Source organism: Elephantulus edwardii, unplaced genomic scaffold, assembly GCF_000299155.1.
Source record: "Elephantulus edwardii isolate Elephantulus edwardi_28Jun2011 unplaced genomic scaffold, EleEdw1.0 scaffold00053, whole genome shotgun sequence".
In the NCBI taxonomy this organism is placed as follows: domain Eukaryota; kingdom Metazoa; phylum Chordata; class Mammalia; order Macroscelidea; family Macroscelididae; genus Elephantulus; species Elephantulus edwardii.
This window is the reverse complement of record NW_006399803.1, coordinates 12596060-12613061: the sequence shown is the minus strand read 5'-3', so window position 1 is coordinate 12613061 and position 17002 is coordinate 12596060. Positions and strand designations below refer to the sequence as shown.

General features: G+C 37.8%; 1 protein-coding gene across 1 annotated transcript in view; it reads right to left on the bottom strand.

The window, feature by feature from the left end:
* Window positions 1-17002, bottom strand: part of INPP4B (inositol polyphosphate-4-phosphatase, type II, 105kDa) — a 702969-nt gene that overhangs the window by 364724 nt on the left and 321243 nt on the right. Inside the window, exon 8 of the mRNA XM_006887014.1 lies at window positions 11717-11789. Within this exon, the coding sequence (XP_006887076.1) occupies window positions 11717-11789 (73 nt within the window). The remainder of the gene's footprint in view (window positions 1-11716; window positions 11790-17002) is intronic.

Below are 17002 nucleotides of genomic sequence, written 5' to 3'. Positions count from 1 at the left end.
CAAAACCTTCTCCAACAGGGTAAAAAGGAAAGCCACAGACTGGGGGAAAATATTTGGTAATGACATGTCTGATAAGGGACTTATATCTGGAATTTATAGAATACTCCACACCCCACAAGATAAAGGTAAACAACCCAATTGCAAAATGAGCACAGGATATGAACAAACACTTCACCAAAGAAGACATTCTGATGGTGAGCACATGAAGAAATATTCAAAATCCCTAGCTCTAAGAAAGATGCAAATCAAAACTATGAGATATCAATTTACCCCAGGAAAAATAGCAAAATTGAACAGAGCAGCAAACAACAAATGCTGATGAGATTGTGGAAAAATTGGAAGTCTTATTCACTGTGGGTGGCAGTATAAAATGCTGCAACCACTATGGAAGGCAGTATGGCACTTTCTCAATAAGTTGGTCTATTTCCAAATACCATTTGACCCAGCCATTCAATGAGTCGGAATATACCCTAAAAAAACCAGAACTGCCACCCAAGCAGATATAAGCACACCAATATTTATTGCTGCTTTGTTCATAATAGTAAAGATTTAGAAACAACCTAAGTGTCCATCAACAAATGAATGGATAGAGAAGCTATGGTATGTTCACACAAGGGCTATGCAACATTGAAAAACAAAGAACTCAAGAAATATACAAAATGTGTGACCACAGAGGACATTAATGTTGAAATATCTCAGGCACAAAAAGACAAGTACTACATAATACTGCTGTTGTAAAACGAGACTCACATGGGTGTTGAGGGGAAACTAAGGAAAGAAGGGATAAATAATGTACAATTCATTGAAATAGATAAAGGACAGAATTGTTTAAAAGGAATATATGATAAGATAGCTCGTGGAGTTTAAACCATGTCTCAACACATGAAGAAATGCTCAAAATCCCTAGCCCTAAGAGAGATGCAAATTAAAACAACTATGAGATATCATTTCACCCCAGTCAAAATAGCAAAATTTAACAGAACAGCAAGCAACAAATGCTGGCGAGGTTGTGGAGAAACTGGAACCCTGATTCACTGTTGGTGGGAGTGTAAAATGGTGCAACCCCTGTGGAAAGCAGTATGGCGCTTTCTCAAAAAGTTGCAAATAGAGATACCATTTGACCCAGCAATTCCACTCCTGGGAATATACCCTGAAGAGACCATAGCTGACATCCAAGCAGATATATGCACACCCATGTTTATTGCAGCTTTGTTCACAATAGCAAGGAGTTGGAAACAACCTAAGTGCCCATCAACAAACGAATGGCTAGAGAAGCTGTGGTATATTCACACAATGGAATACTATGCTGCATTAAAAAACAAGGAACTCATGCAGTATTATTCAAAATGGTTGACTCTGGAGAACATTATGCTGAGTGAAATATCCCAGTCACAAAGGGACAAATATTACATGATGCCACTGTTGTAGAATGGGACTGTCCTTGGGGTTGGGGAGAGACTGAGTAAGATGGGTTCAATAATGTATACTGCACTGAAACAGAGGAGGGAGAAAACTGTTTAAAAGAGATATATAACTAGGTATTTCGGTCATCACAGGAGACTAGAGCGAGGGCTACATGGTGGAGGGGACCTGGGGGAGGGTTTGTAAAACAATGAAAGAATCTTTTCTTTTACTTTCCCATAATTTTTGGACTCATGTACTTATAACTTGTTAGTCAAATTTGTGTCTTCTAGGTTGCAACACCCCCATGATACATCTTCAAGGATATGAACATGTACGGCCAAGCACAATCAATAAGAGTGCATCTAAATTCCAGAATCAATCTCCATAATAGTCTATGTGTTTCCTACTGCCAAAGGGGCCCTTTAGAGTAGTGAGAGAAGATCTTCACCCTGAAACCCACAGCGTCCCTTTTCAGCAGGAAGTAGCTAAGAGAATACGCCATCCCCTTTTCCTTATGACTCAGGGTGAAGTCTCTCTCAGGGAGGAGTGATAGGGAATGGCAGAGGACACACTAACAAAGAAGATTAATCAGAACTGGCTTTGACAAGCACTGTGGCATTTGGACAAGAACAAACTGGGAGGAGGGTAGAGAGAATAGTGCAACAATGAATGAATGGAAACCCAAAATCTCTGCAAATGTTTATGAAAATTAATAAAATATAATTATAAAAAAAACCCAAAAAAAACAAAAAACAAAAAAAAAAAACCCATGCCTCAGTTTTCAAATTCAGTTGGAGATTGAGAAAGCAACAGAATGCTCTCAGAAGGGCACTTTTGGGTGGTGAGAGCCAATGGGAAAGTTTGATTATGGAGGAATGTGGAAGGAAGAAGCTCCTGGATTTAAATCATGCCTTGTGGTTTTTTTTTAATTTGGTTGGGCACTCGAGCCTGCCCCTCAGGCATGATTTTAATTGTTTTTGGTCAAACATTCTTCTAAGTGGTATAGTGCTGGTCTATCCATTTGCTGTAGAGAAGTAACTCCTGGTTGCTGTGATGCTAAACACTATGACACTGATGTGTCAAATGTGATAACAGTTATCCAAGGTAGACAGTGTTTGGTGGTGCTCCTGGATTAAAAGAAACTTGGAAGCAGGAGTGGCATCATCCACTTCTGATATTGCTTGCTTCTGGAAACTCTACGAACTTAGAGAAATGATGAAAGTTATACAAGTGTTCAGGTCTTTTGTTCATCGGGTTGCAATGAGTTGTCTATGACTCAAACTCACTTAACCACAACAACATATGATTGGGTATTATCTTCATGACAAAAGTTTAGAATAAGAGCTGCATAGTAAAAAAAAAAAAAGCTGCATGGTTATGTGGACTGGAGGGGTACCTGAGGAAGAGGGGTGAGCAGGGAGGAAAATTTGCAACAATGAGTGAATGGAAATCCAAAGTCTCTGTAAACTTTCATTAAAATCTCAATTAAAAAAAGTAAAAAAATTATGTCATTTGACACTTGAAAATGCCATAGAATAAGTATGGATTTTAAGAAAGGAGAAAGTATCTAGGAATTTTCATTTTGGTTTGAATTAATCTGAAAGAAAGTGAGCATAAAGAGTATTTTTGACAATTCTTAAAAGTATCTCGAATTGCATTGAATGAGGGTTGTAATGAAAGAATGTTGTTGTTCTGTACTGTGGAGTCTGAACGAATTCACAGCTGACACTCGGGGGGGAAGAGGCGGTGTTTCAGAGGCAGTTAAGTGCACAGGAGGAGATTTCCTATCCTTCAGCAGAGCAGCTTATGGCCTGGAACCACAAATTGCACTGTAGCTTCTTGCCACTAAGCCACCAGCACTCCCTAGTACAGAACAGGATCTAGATATTTATCTCAGTATTTCTAATGACATTTAAAATATGTGTCATTAGATAAGGTATGTTTGTGGTTGCTGTTATGAGCCATCAAGTTGCTTGCAACTCACAGTAACGCTATGTACAATAGCCCAAAACCCTTCTCTATCCTGTGACAACTTTATCCTATCTATCACACCTACCCCATTGCCTCAGTGACCAAATCAATCCATCTCATCTAGGGTCTTGCTCTCCAACCCTGTCCCTCTACCCTCGCAAGCATGATGTCCCTCTCTATGGACTGGTCCCTCCATGTAACATTCCCAAAGTATGTAAGATAAAGCTTTATAATCTTTGCCTCCGAGGAGCAGCCTGGTTTCTTTCACCTTCTCTAAGATGAACCTATTTGTTCTCCTAGCAGTTCATGGTATATCCAACACTCTTTTCTAGTACCACAGCTCAAAGGCATCAATTCTCTTCCTATCATCCCTAGTCATTGTCCAGCTCTCTGACATATAGTAACAACTGTCAAGACTAGGGCCCAGATCAGGCACACCTTAGTCTTCAGATTGATGTCATTGCTCTCAGTACTCTGGTGAGGTCTCTTGACAGTTGACTTTCCCAATGCAATCTGTCTCTTTGGCCCATTGGTGAGAATCTTCATTTTCTTGATTTTGAGATTCAATCCATATTGAAGGCTGCAGTACTTGATCTTCTGCAGCAAGTACTTCAGGTCCTCTTCAGTTTCAGCAAGCAAGGTTGTTCCATCTGCATAATGCAGGTTCTTGATGAGTCTTCCTCCAATCTTGATGTCACATTTCTCCTCATACAGCCCAGTCTTGCGGATGATCAGTTCTGCATATAGATTGAAAAGTATGGAACCAGAATACAAACCTGGCATACATCTTTCCCAATTTTGAATCATGCAGTATCTCCTTGCTCTGTTTTGACGAATGCTCCTGATTCAAGTACAGGTTTTCCATAAAAAACAATCAAATGTCCTGAGATTCCCATTCTTCTCAGAGTCAGCCACAATTTATTATAATCCACACAGTCAAATGTCTTTGCATAGTCAATAAAACACAGATAGACATTCCTCTGGATCTTTCAGCCAAGATCCATCTAACATTAGCTATAATATCCCTAGTACCAAGGCTTCTTCTAAACCCAGCCTACACATCTGGCAGTTCTTTGCTGACATGCTACTCCAGGATAATTTTTAGCAGAATCTGGTTTGCATGTGATATAGAAAATTATAAAATGAGAAATTCAATAAATATCTTGAAGGAACACAATCAATCATTTTAATGTAAATTTAAAATAGTTCAATTTGAACATCTTTTTCATGGAGAGAAAAACAATGCTGTTTTCTGTTGCTTAAAATATAAATGATGTGATAAGATTCAGTTGCTATCAGCTATTTGACATGCATTTATTGAGTTTCTATTGTATTCTGGCCCTGGAGATAAAAAAACAACTGAGTTTTTTCCTTCTACAGCTTAAATGAAACATCTTTTTCAAAGCAACAGTAGTAAATTATTTAGCCCTAATTTTGGAAAAATAACTGATGATATAATGGCTTATTTTAAGAAAAGATTTGGCTTATCTGTAAAGCAAAAACAAAAGAAAACCCCAAACACAAATAAATTATTTAAATGAGAGGAAAAATGGAAATGATGATTGGTCACAGTACATTCTTCTCATCTTTGGTAGATTCTGATTGAAATAGCAACAGAAATCACCCCTGTCAGATTATGCCCTCTGTGAATATGAAGGGCAGTTAATGTACAGCATGAAAGTGGTCTTTAAAGAATAAAAAGGACAATTTTATGAGTCAAGAAGTATGAAATTCAACCAAGGAAGATGCTGTATCAGAACAAATGCTTGCTGACAGGGAGAAATTCACTTAAAATGTGAAGATAATAGGAAACTTTGTCACAGGGCCCATTAGTTCCTCAGATTTGGCATAATAATAGAAGAATTCATGGGCTGAGATATTCTGCAGAATACTGCTTTTACAGAGAAAATTGAGAGAATTAAGAAATTTAGGAACATATTTTTTTTCTCTTGACAAAAACTTTTTAAGATATCAATATCTTTGAGCGGATATATTATGTATAAGTGATAATCCCTGAGAAAAAAAATTGGAAATGAAAAGGGATTTATTTCATGACATATGAAACTGATTATAATGAATACTCTGGTGAAAAGTTCTAGAAAGAAGGAAAAAAAAAGACCCCACCAAAACAGCATAAACTGGCCTGTGCTAATAGAATTAAACAAAACAAAGCAAGAACTGCCTTTAGTTGACTCTGACAACTCAGAGTCAGAACAGAACACTCCTCCCCATCATTTTCAAAGGATAATTTTTTAGAAGGTACAAGTTTTCTCTTTCAAGGATCTTCAGGGGAAACTTCCAATTTTCTGTTTAATCAATAGACACTTGACTCTTTGTAGGAATTTCATACATTGGCAAATGAGAAAGAAACATAAGGACCATCCAAGATGATTTGGTACTCTTTTAAAAAAATTTTTTTAATTAATTTTTTTTGTTAATTTTAATGAACATTTACAGAGAATTTGGATTTCCATTCACTCATTGTTGCATGTTTCTCCTTGCCCAGAACCCCCTCCCCCCAGTTCGCTCATCTCTTTGAAAAGTAAAAGAAAAATTTCTTCATTGGTATACAATCCTTCATCTCTGCCCCCACCCCTTACCCCGAGTGCACTCCACTATTAATTAATTAATAGTCCTTAATTCTGAACTCTTGTGATAACCATAATACTCTTTCCTATATCTCTTATAAACTGTTCTCTCACTCATGTTTCAATGCAGTATACATAAGAACCAAATATCAAAGAGACTGACCTGGCTGTCAGGGTGACATCACTGCAAAGCCTAGGCTTTGAAGTCCTTGCTTTCATTAACAACACAAGAGCCCTTACATGATTGTTTAGAAAAGGTTCTTCATCAACAGTGAATAAGGGTTCCAGTTTCTCCACAACCTCACCAGCATTTGTTGTTTGCTGTTCTGTTAAATTTTGCTATTCTGACAGGGGTGAGAAGATATCTCATAGCTGTTTTGATTTGCATCTCTCTTAGAGCTAGGGATTTTGAACATTTCTTCATGTGCTTGTTCACCATCAGAATGTCTTCCTTGGTGAAGTGTCTGTTCATATCCTGTGCCCATTTTTCAACTGGGTTATTTACCTTTATCTTGTTGTGGTGCTTGAATATTTTATAAATTTTAGATATAAGTCCCTTTATCAGACATGTCATTAACAAATATTTTTTTCCCAGTCTGTGGCTTTCCTTTTTACTATATATGAGAAATTTTTAGATGTGTATAGGGATTTGATTTTTAGAAGGTCCAATTCATCTATTTTATCCTCTCCTAGTTGTAAAGTTTTCAGAATGCTTGGAAGACGTTTTCTGTTGTAGATTAGGACTTCTAGAGTTCTTCCAAGCTTTTCTTTAATGAATAGTATACGTATAGTCCTTGGTTTTAGTCCTAGGTCCATGATCCATTTTGAGTTGGTTTTTGTGTATGGAGTGAGGTGTGGATCTTGTTTGCGTTTTCTACAAGTAGTTTTCCAATTTTGCCAGCACCATTTGTTAAAAGGGTTGTCATTTGTCATTTCCCCACTTAACTGATTTCATCTCTTTGTCAAAAATCAAGTGGTAGATGGGTGGATTTCTGGATTTTCTATTCTATTCCATTGCTCTATACCTTTGTCATTATACCAGTACCATGTTATCTTGACCATCACAGCAGTGTAGTAGGTTTTGAAATCAGGGAGTGAGATGCCTCCTACCTTATATCTCTTTTTAAGGAGTGTTTTGCTTATTTGGGGCCTCTTTCCATTCCAAATGAAATTGGAGATTGGCTTATCTATCTCATTGAAGAACGGAATTAGTATTTTTATGGGGATTGCATTGAATGTGTAAATTGCCTTTGGTAGTATTGTCATTTTCAAAATATTGAGTCTTCCTATCCATGAGCAAGGGATATTCTTCCACTTCTCCAGGTGTCTCTTTGTTTCTTGTAGTAATGTTTTGTAATTTTCTTTGAATAGATCCTTTGTGCTTCTGGTTAGATTTACTCTCAGGTATTTAATCTTGTGATTAGCAATTGTGAAGGGTATTGTTTTTCTGAGCTCTAGTTCTGTTTTCTCTTTGTCACTGTAGAGAAAACCAATTGATTTTGTAGGCTGATCTTGTATCCTGCCACTTTGCTGAATTGGTCAACTATGTCCAGTAATTTTCTTGCTGAGTCTATAGAGTTTTCAAAGTATACTATCATATGATCTGCATACAGGGATAATTTCACCTCCTCTTCGCCAATTTGGATACCTCTTATTTCCTTGTCTTGTCTTATTGCTATTGCTAAGACTTCTAATACAATATTGAATAGGAGAGGTGATAGTGGGCATCCTTGCCTAGTTCTTGTTCTCAAAGGGAATGCCTTTAATCTTTCTCCATTGAAAATAATGTTGGCTCTCGGGAATGGTGCAACCACTATGGAAGGCTGTATGGCACTTTCTCAAAAAGTTTCAAATAGAAATAACATTTCATACAACAAGTCCTCTACTACTAAAGAAACCATAATTGCCACCCAGGCAGATATATGCACACTCATGTTTATTGCGGCTTTGTTCACAATAGCAAAGAGTTGGAAACAGCCTAAGTGCCCATCAACAAATGAATGGATAGAGAAGCTCTGGTATACTCACACAATGGAAAAATATGATACATTGAAAAACAAGGAACTCATGCAATATTATCCAAAATGGGTGGCCCTGGAGGACATTATGCTGAGTGAAATATCTTAGTCACAAAAAGACAAATACTGCATAGTGCCACTGTTGTAGAATGGAACTGACATCAGGGTTGGGGTAAGACTGAGAAAAAATGGATAAATTATGTATACTGCATTGAAACAAATGAGGGAGAGAACAGTTTAAAAGCAATTTATGATTGAGTATTGTGGTTATGACAAGAGTCCAGAATGAATATTGCATAGTAGAGTATACTCAGGGTGGAGGGATTGTATATCAATAAAGGAATTTTTCTTTTACTTTTCAAAGCGAAGAGCAAACTGAGGAGGTAGAGGGGTGGGCAGGGAGAAAAATGCAACAATGAATGAATGGAAATCCAAAATCTCTGTAAATGTTCTTTAAAATTGATAAAATGTGAGGAAAAAAAAAAGAAAAGGTTCTTCAGTAGATGTGATTTAACAGGGAACTCCACCTTTTAGACCACTTGACTCTCTATCATGCATACTTCATGATATTAAAAATTAACTCCCACATCCTAATTCTGAGCAACAGTTTTAATATTTCTTACCACTTTCTATCTTACCTAATCAGATAAACAGTGATGAGCTGATGATTAAAAACCCAAGCATGTTTTACATTTCTAAGACATACTATGACTTAATACGTCTTTCAGATAACCTAAATTCCTGCAGGCAGAAGAAATGCTTTCCTTTTGAGCTAAAGCACAACTAAAGGAGCTAGTGATAGGAAGTTGCATCGCAATTCCAAAGGTGTAATGTTCAAATCTACCAGCTGCTCTGTGGGAGAAGGATGGGCACTCCTTCCGTGGAATTAAGTGCCTCTGAAAACCTGCTGGAAAGTGAGCTATGAGTCGATTCCGACTTCATGTACATAACATAACAAGTAGCTTAGTAGACAGCAGCTGGCCTATCAGTAAGAAGCTGTGCTGCAATTTCAAAAGAATGTTGTGAAATCCTACAGCTGCTCTGTGGGAGAAAGATGGACAGTTTTCTCCAGTACAGTTAAAATGCCTCTAAAACTTGACTAGAGGGGCAGCTATGGGTAGGTTCCAATTCAATTGTACTTAACAACAAAAACAGTAACTTAGTAGGTACTGGCTGTGTATGTGCCTTTGCATTTCAAATCATGGACTTCACGGGAAAAGGACAGTCAGTCTCCTCCTGTTATGTCTTAACAGCCTCAGAAACCCAACAGAGGGTCAAGTATGAGTCAATGGACAATAGTGAGTTTGAGTTTAAAGACATTAAAATGTCTCTATTAAAAGAATGTACATTTTGCCTCCCCTTTGCCATTGTACTGTCTTTCCCAATTCCCTTCACTCTCTATGTACGCATTCAGCTTGGAAGATGAACAGACCATGAAAAGGGTGAGACTCTAGGGAGGAAGAGATTTTTCTTTCTAGTCTTATAATAGATAAGTGAATTTCTTGAATTATAAATGAAACCTCTAGAGATATAAATAGAAAAGCGAAGGCCTTCCATGAGATATGACATTCTTTTCCACTGACTCAATAAGCACTTCATAACTCACTCAGGGCTGGCAAGTTACATCTAATACATTAATATAAAGACTTGAGAAGAATGGTAATAGGTCCCTTCGCCTAAAGATTTTTAAAATATACACACACACGGGAATATAACATATTATTCAAAAGTTGCTGAATTTATATGGATCAATAAATAAAAGACAAGGAAAGGTACAGATAGGTCAAAGTCATACATATTCTATATTTGGGCAATGTACACTTATGTTTAAAAAAGTATTGTTTCAGGTGAAATGCTTTGCACTTTCTAAACTTAGGCTTTATTCAGCTTCTTTTATTTTTCCCCCTATAGGAGTGCTAATTCCATTAAATCAAAAGGTTTACAGTGTAAACCCGCCAGTGAGAACATAGGACAAAGATAAGGCAGCTTGTCTCTATAAAGAATTACAGACTCAGAAGTCCTATCGGGCAGTTCAACTCTGTTCTACAGTGTTGCTATGAGTCAGAACCAATTTAACAAGAATCAATTTGGTGTTTTTGTTGTTACTGGTTCCTCCAAATGTAAAAAGGCACAATGAAAATATGTGTATACTAAGTGTATAGTGTCTGCAGTGTGGCATCAACCAAGGGCCTTAAGAATGTGTTAAAATATAAAAGCTGACTCCACCAAAACTATCACCTTCGTGCTCCATTAGAGGAGAAAACTATTACAATTTATCCCACTAAATATAGTATATATGAACTATAGAATGTAGCTTCCCTCCTTAATTACATTCCAGTACCTTTGTTTTATTAAATTTACATGTAAAGAATACCACCAGCATAATCTAGAGGCAGTAGCCCTGGGAAAGTAGTGGGTAGGTGCTCAAATTGCTAATTCAAATGCTGGCCACGAGAAAAAAAATGGCAGATTGTTTCCGTAAAGGTTACAGCCTCAAAGGCACTATAGAGAAGGTGTCATTCTACACTGTCTAATGATGTGTTATAAGGTACTATCAACGTGGCTCTGATACATAACTACTTTATATGTCAAAGAAGAACCCCCCCCCCGCCTATCTGGCATCATCCTCACAATCTCCACATTAAGCCCATTGCTGAAGTCACTGTGTCACTCTGTCCTACAGGGTTTCTCCATGTCAGAACTGACTAGATCATATTTACTTTGCTTTTAATTTGGGTAGAACAAATGGTTAAGCACTTGACTATAAACTCAGCCAGAAGTGCTTGGAGTAAAGTCTTAATCTGCTTCTGAAAGGTCACATAATTATTAGGACTATAGGGAGCTCTGGTGGCCTAGTGGCAAGAAGCTGTGGTACAATTATGAAGGCACATGGCTCGAGGCCACCAAACTGCTCAGGAAAGGTGGGGGGGTAGGATAGACAATCACCTGCTGTACAATTAACTACCTCTAAAGGATCTGACCCTCTGTGGGTTTTCAGAGGCAGTTAATTGCATGGGAGGAGATTGTCCATCTTTCTTCCGTGGAGCCACTTGTGGCCTCTCACTGTGTGTCTTAGTAATTGCAGTACAGCTTCTTTCTATTAGGCCACCAGAGCTCCCTGATGCCATTATACCATTATAACTTATATTATCTTATGATTAGTTATACATTTTTATATGTCTTTATCACATTTATTAACTGTTTACCCATCTCAGTTTTATACATAAGGTGATTACTGAATAACATTAATTAATAATGTTGTTGAAATTCGAATATAGTATTATAAGAAACACAGTACATAGGTTGTAAATTGCAGGGGAGGAGTATGACCATCTTTCTTGCTCAGAATTTCTGATGAATTCAGACCTCCCGAGGCCTCCGGAATTAGGTATGCAGGGCAACTCCCTGTAAACTCCCTCCTGATTTTAAGTAAAGTCTATTTATTGTATAATATATTGTTATCTAAGTATAAATTAACATAATATTTTATGTTTGATTCAATTAAAAATATATATATTTTATACACACACACACACACACGTACTGAGAATGAAGAAGTGAGGTTATTACCCTTTCCTGCCGAATCCATCCTGGCTTGTCAAGATTACCAACTCATTTTCTAAGTACTCACCAATGAGTCCATGAGAATGCTGCCAGCTTCAGTTTACATTTGTAGAAAATTAAATTTGATGTTCATATGAAACTAATTTCAGTATCCAAAATTGAGGTACATACCTGCACTCAAAAAAGGTAGGTTATCTTTTCCACTCCCACTTTCTGGGGCTGTGCCTTCACATACCAGTGCACACTGAAAAAGAATACAAGAAAAAAAAATTTATATATATATATACACACTTTGAAAATCACAAAATGAGAGATAAAATGTTTTCATCTTTTTAAAAGAAACCTAAAGTTACATATGTTCTTAAAAGTTTTGGACAAACATTAAAAAAAAAACACTATTTCTAGCTTTATCTTCTCTAGAAACCATGTTTAAGTTATATTTACTTGTGCTACTACATAGAACATGACAGTGCGATATAATCACAGACTGCGTTTCAGATCTATTCAAAGACCATTTTAGGGAAGTAAGAAAAAAAATGGGAAGAGATTATCTACAAAATGCTAGAATTATGCTTCTGGTAAAGTAAATCATATTTGACAAGATGAGTGGGTTGGATTTTTTTTTTTTTTAATCTCTGGTGGCCTACTGGAAAGAAGCGCACTGCAATCCCCAAGGCAGATAGTTCAAATTCCACCAGCTTTTCCTCTGGAAAAGGATGGGCAATCTCCTCCCACACGATTAACTGCCTCAGGAAACCTCTAGGAGGTTCAGCTATGAGAGGGTTCTGACTCTATTGTACACAGCAACAACAAATTTCCGGGGGACTGTAAATTGTAGAGGAGGAGGCTGACCATCTTTCTCCCTCAGAGTTGCTGATTAATTCAAACCTCCAGAGGGGTCCAGCTTTAGGTTAGCAGGGCAACTCCCTGTAAACTCCCTCTTGGTTTTAAGTAAAACCAATTTGTTGTGTAATAGATTGTTATCTAAGTATAAATTAACACGCTATTTTATGTTTGATTCAATCAAAACATCTTGTTTTGCGACGTTCAAGTCACAATATCCACAAAGTAATCACACTTTTCCTACTTCCTGTTTGAAACTCTCATTTGCATAAACCCTTCTCTCCCACTCCTTCTCGCCTTTAGCAGCACTGCCCTTGAGTAAATGCTGCTCATTTGACCTTATATTTACTTACATTTTATTATTAACTATCCGATAAAATCCAATATTTTCAGACAGATCTTCAAGTTCTTTCATGATCTGTACACAACCCACTTCAATTTAATAATTCAGTATGTGACTTTGAACTAATGCCTTTTCCCAAAGATGATAATTAACTAAATGATAATTAAATACAGTTTAGTGGAAAGGTTTAGACAGAATCTTTTTTGGTGATGGAGTCTTCTAAGGCATAGAAAATCAGGCATGACATTATTCTGAGAAACTGCTTACGTATATGAAGACAATCCTACGTACCTATCCTTAAGCTGATTTTTACATTACCTACTGGACAGGTCTGCGTGTTTTCACCACATGATACAGAAATATAATTTTTATACATTCTTATGTTCATTTTAAATGAGAAAGAAGATACTAAGGACAACTGTATTCTAACAATTCTTACTGAGTTAGACTAAGTTTGCTGAAGGGGTTAACAGGAGACAATATGGCTGGGTTTTACTAAGCAATAAAGAGAGTCAAGGCAAGGGGTCAAGGCAATAGCAGGGCTAAATTCTATTAGGACTGTAAGTTTGTAACTAAAATCACTGAAGGAGTTTTAGTTTATAATTAAGTGGATTGAGGAGCCACTGAAAGAATAACATGTTTTGGATTATAAATTAATAGGATCATTTCAACTGTCTTGCTGAGAAGGAAGCCAGTAAGAGGAGGAGGATGGATGAAGGAATCAGGAGGACCATTTAGAATAAGGTAAAATTTAGGCCACACACTATGGTGGTAGCAGTGACGAAATGAAAGTCACTGAATTGTAGATTTATTTTAAATGTAGTTCTATCTGGTTTGCTCTATTTATTGGCTAAAAATATGAAGGGAGCTAGGGGAATATCAAATAGACTAAAAAAATTAAAAAGGGTTTAAGCATTTAATGTATTATGTCACATAATGTATTAACTGTATTAATAATACATAATACCTAATATATTAGTATACCTCTTGTAATTTTTTCTTTCTACTACTATGTAATTAAAACCCTTCATAATGTTAATATACCAATATATGGTGCAGGATCTAGCAGTATTTCATTGTGTTATACATGAGGTCACTGAGTCAGAGGCATGCAGCCAAAACTGATTCTATGCTGACCCTCTCGGTGGATTTTCCAAGACTGTAAATCACAAAGGAACAGAGTGCCAGTCTTTCTGCCATTAAGCAGCTGGTAGATTTGAACCACATGGCTTTGAGTTAGTAGTGCAAATCCTTTCCATTAATTAGATCCACTTCCTAAATAACATGCCTCCAGAAACTCTGTGAACTTTGATACATGCCTGTAGTTGTAAAGAGACTTCAGGACTTTTGTTCATAGGGTCGCTATGAGTACTTCTTGACTTGATGGCAACCAACAACACAACACCACCACTACCACCATACACACACACACACACACACGTGTGCGTGGGCGTACAGGAGAGGAAGACCCCAGATAAGATGTATTGATACAATAACTAGGGCAACAGGTGTCGGTGTGTCAGAATTAGTGAGACTGGCTCAAGACCAGGCAGGGTTTGGAGCTGCTGTACAAAGGGTCATTACGGATTGCAGGTGACTCGATGGCATATAACAACAACATTAGATAGATAGATAGATAGATAGATAGATAGATAGATAGATAGATAGATAGATGATAGATAGATAGATATAGATAGATAAAGTGAGTCACACACAGACACACACTCATCTATATGTGTATCTGTGTGTGTGTATGTGTGCGTATGTATATAGTTATTGTTGTTCTGTGTCATCAAATTGGAAACACCTCATAACTGACCCTCCAGTGGGTTTTCATAGGCTGTAAATTGCATGGGAGGAAGTCACCCATAATTCTCCCACACAGCAGTCGGTAGCTTTTTTAATTTCTTGCCTTTTGGTTGGCTGCACAGCTCCTAACACTAGGCCATAACAGCAGTGTATATACTTACAGAGAGAATAAGTGTATGTTATATCTATCCATCTAAACTTTTTAGTTCTGGATAATATGGCCTAAAATTAGTACCAGTGTCAAAGTGGTTAATGTGCTTGGATGCAAGGCCAAAAGTTGGAGGTTTGAGGCCTCCAGCACTCTGTCAGAGAAAGTTATGTGTCTTATGCTTCTATAAAGATTTACTGCCCCAGGAACTCTATAGGTAGATATAGATTGCCTATAGAGTGCTCTAAGTTGCATCCTCTCAATGGTAATAATAGCTTTTTTGGAAAGAAGCATATTCTAATAGCATTAAAGGAAACAAATGAGCAATTGTGTGAAAGATCTTAGACTTACACTAAGCTACTAGAACCCCTCCTTTAAATATTCTTTTTCTTGTTGTGTACTGTCAAATTAGAAACAACCCATAGTTTTCAAAGGCAGTAAATTACAGAGGAAGAGATCGGCCAATTTTCTCCTGCAGAGCAACTAATGGACTCAAATGATGTACCTTTGGATTGGCAGCACAATTCCTTACATAACCTTCCACATTATCTTGTATTGGTGCGTGTGCGCGTGCGTGTGTGTGTGTGTATTTTTAATTCCAAGTCTTGTCAGGTGCCATCGAGTTGACTTAACTCATAGCAACATTATGAACAACAAATCTGAACCTTGTCCTATCATATTTCATCCTCATCTGACATACTTAAGTCCATTGCTGCAATCACAGTGTCAATTCATCTGTTTGAGCGTGTTTCTTTCTTTCACCAACCTTACACTTTTCCAAGCTTGATGTCCCTCTGCAAGAATAGCCTCTCTTAGCAACATGCCCAAAGTATGAATGATGGAGCTTTTTGTCATCTTTGCCTCAGAAGAACACTCTGGCTGTTTTTATTCCAAAACATAACTGTCTGTTCTTTAGGCAGTCCATGGAATACCCAGTACTCTTTTTCAATACCATCCCTCAAAGGCATTAATTCTTCTTCTATCATCCTTCATTTTCCAACTCTCAGATGCATAGTAAGTGATGGAAAATACCATGGTCTGAATCAGGGACACTTTTATCTTCATAATTACATCATTGCTCCTCAGTAATGTGGAGAGGTCTGTGAATGCAGACTTTCCCAATGAAATGTTTCCTGATACCTTGACTACTGGTAACAAGGCTATTATAGATTGTAGATCCAAATAAGATGAAGTCGTTGACAATTTCAATCTTTTCTCCATCTATCATGATGTTCTGCATTGATCCAATAGTGACAATTTTTGTGTTCCTGATGTTGAGAGGTAAACCCTACTGAAAGCTACAGCTTATCTTCTACAGGAAGCATTTCAAGTCTTGCTCTCTTTCAACAAGTAAGGTTGTGTTTGCCTAATGTAGGTTGTTATGAGTTTTCCTCTCACTTTCATGCCCCATTCTTTTTAAAAACGTGCAGGATCTCGAAGGATTTGCTCAGTACATAGATTGAACAGATATGACAAAGGAGTACAACCTGGATCAGCATAGTTCTTACTTTTAAAACCAGGTAGGGGTTCCTTGGACCAAGAGGCAGTCATCAGAACAGAGCAGGGTAACACTGCATGGTTCAAAATAGGGAAGGGTGTACGCCAGGGATGCATCCTGTCTCCATACATTTTCAACATGTATGCAGAGCAGATTATCCGAGAGGCTGGGCTCTACGAGGAGAATTGTGGCATCAGGATTGGTGGAAGATCTATCAACAATCTCCGTTATGCAGATGACACAACCCTGCTTGCTGAAACTGAGGAGGACCTCATGCACTTGCTGCGAAGGGTCAAGGACTGCAGCCTTCAGTATGGACTGAGGCTCAATGTCAAGAAGACAAAAATTCTCACCCCTGGACCAATCGGTAGCATCAGGATGGATGGCGAAGAGATTGAGATTGTTCACAGCTTCCGTTTGCTTGGCTCCACAGTCAACACTCTTGGCACCAGCAGTCAGGAAATCAAAAAGTGTATCGCGATGGGAAAGTCTGCTGTTAGGGACCTCTCTAAAGTACTCAGGAGCAACAGCATCTCTCTGGAGACTAAGGTGCACCTGATACAGGCCATGGTATTTGCAATCGCTTGTTATGCATCAGAGAGTTGGACAATGACTAGGGAGGACAGAAGGAGAGTGGATGCTTTTGAGCTGTGGTGCTGGAGAAGGGTACTGAATGTACCATGGGCTGCCAGGAAAACAAACAGATTCATCTTGGAGAGGATTAAACCAAGCTACTCCTTGGAGGCAAGGATTCTGGGGCTTCGTCTGACATACTTTGGACATGTTGCTAGGAGGGACGGATCCTTGGAGAGGGAC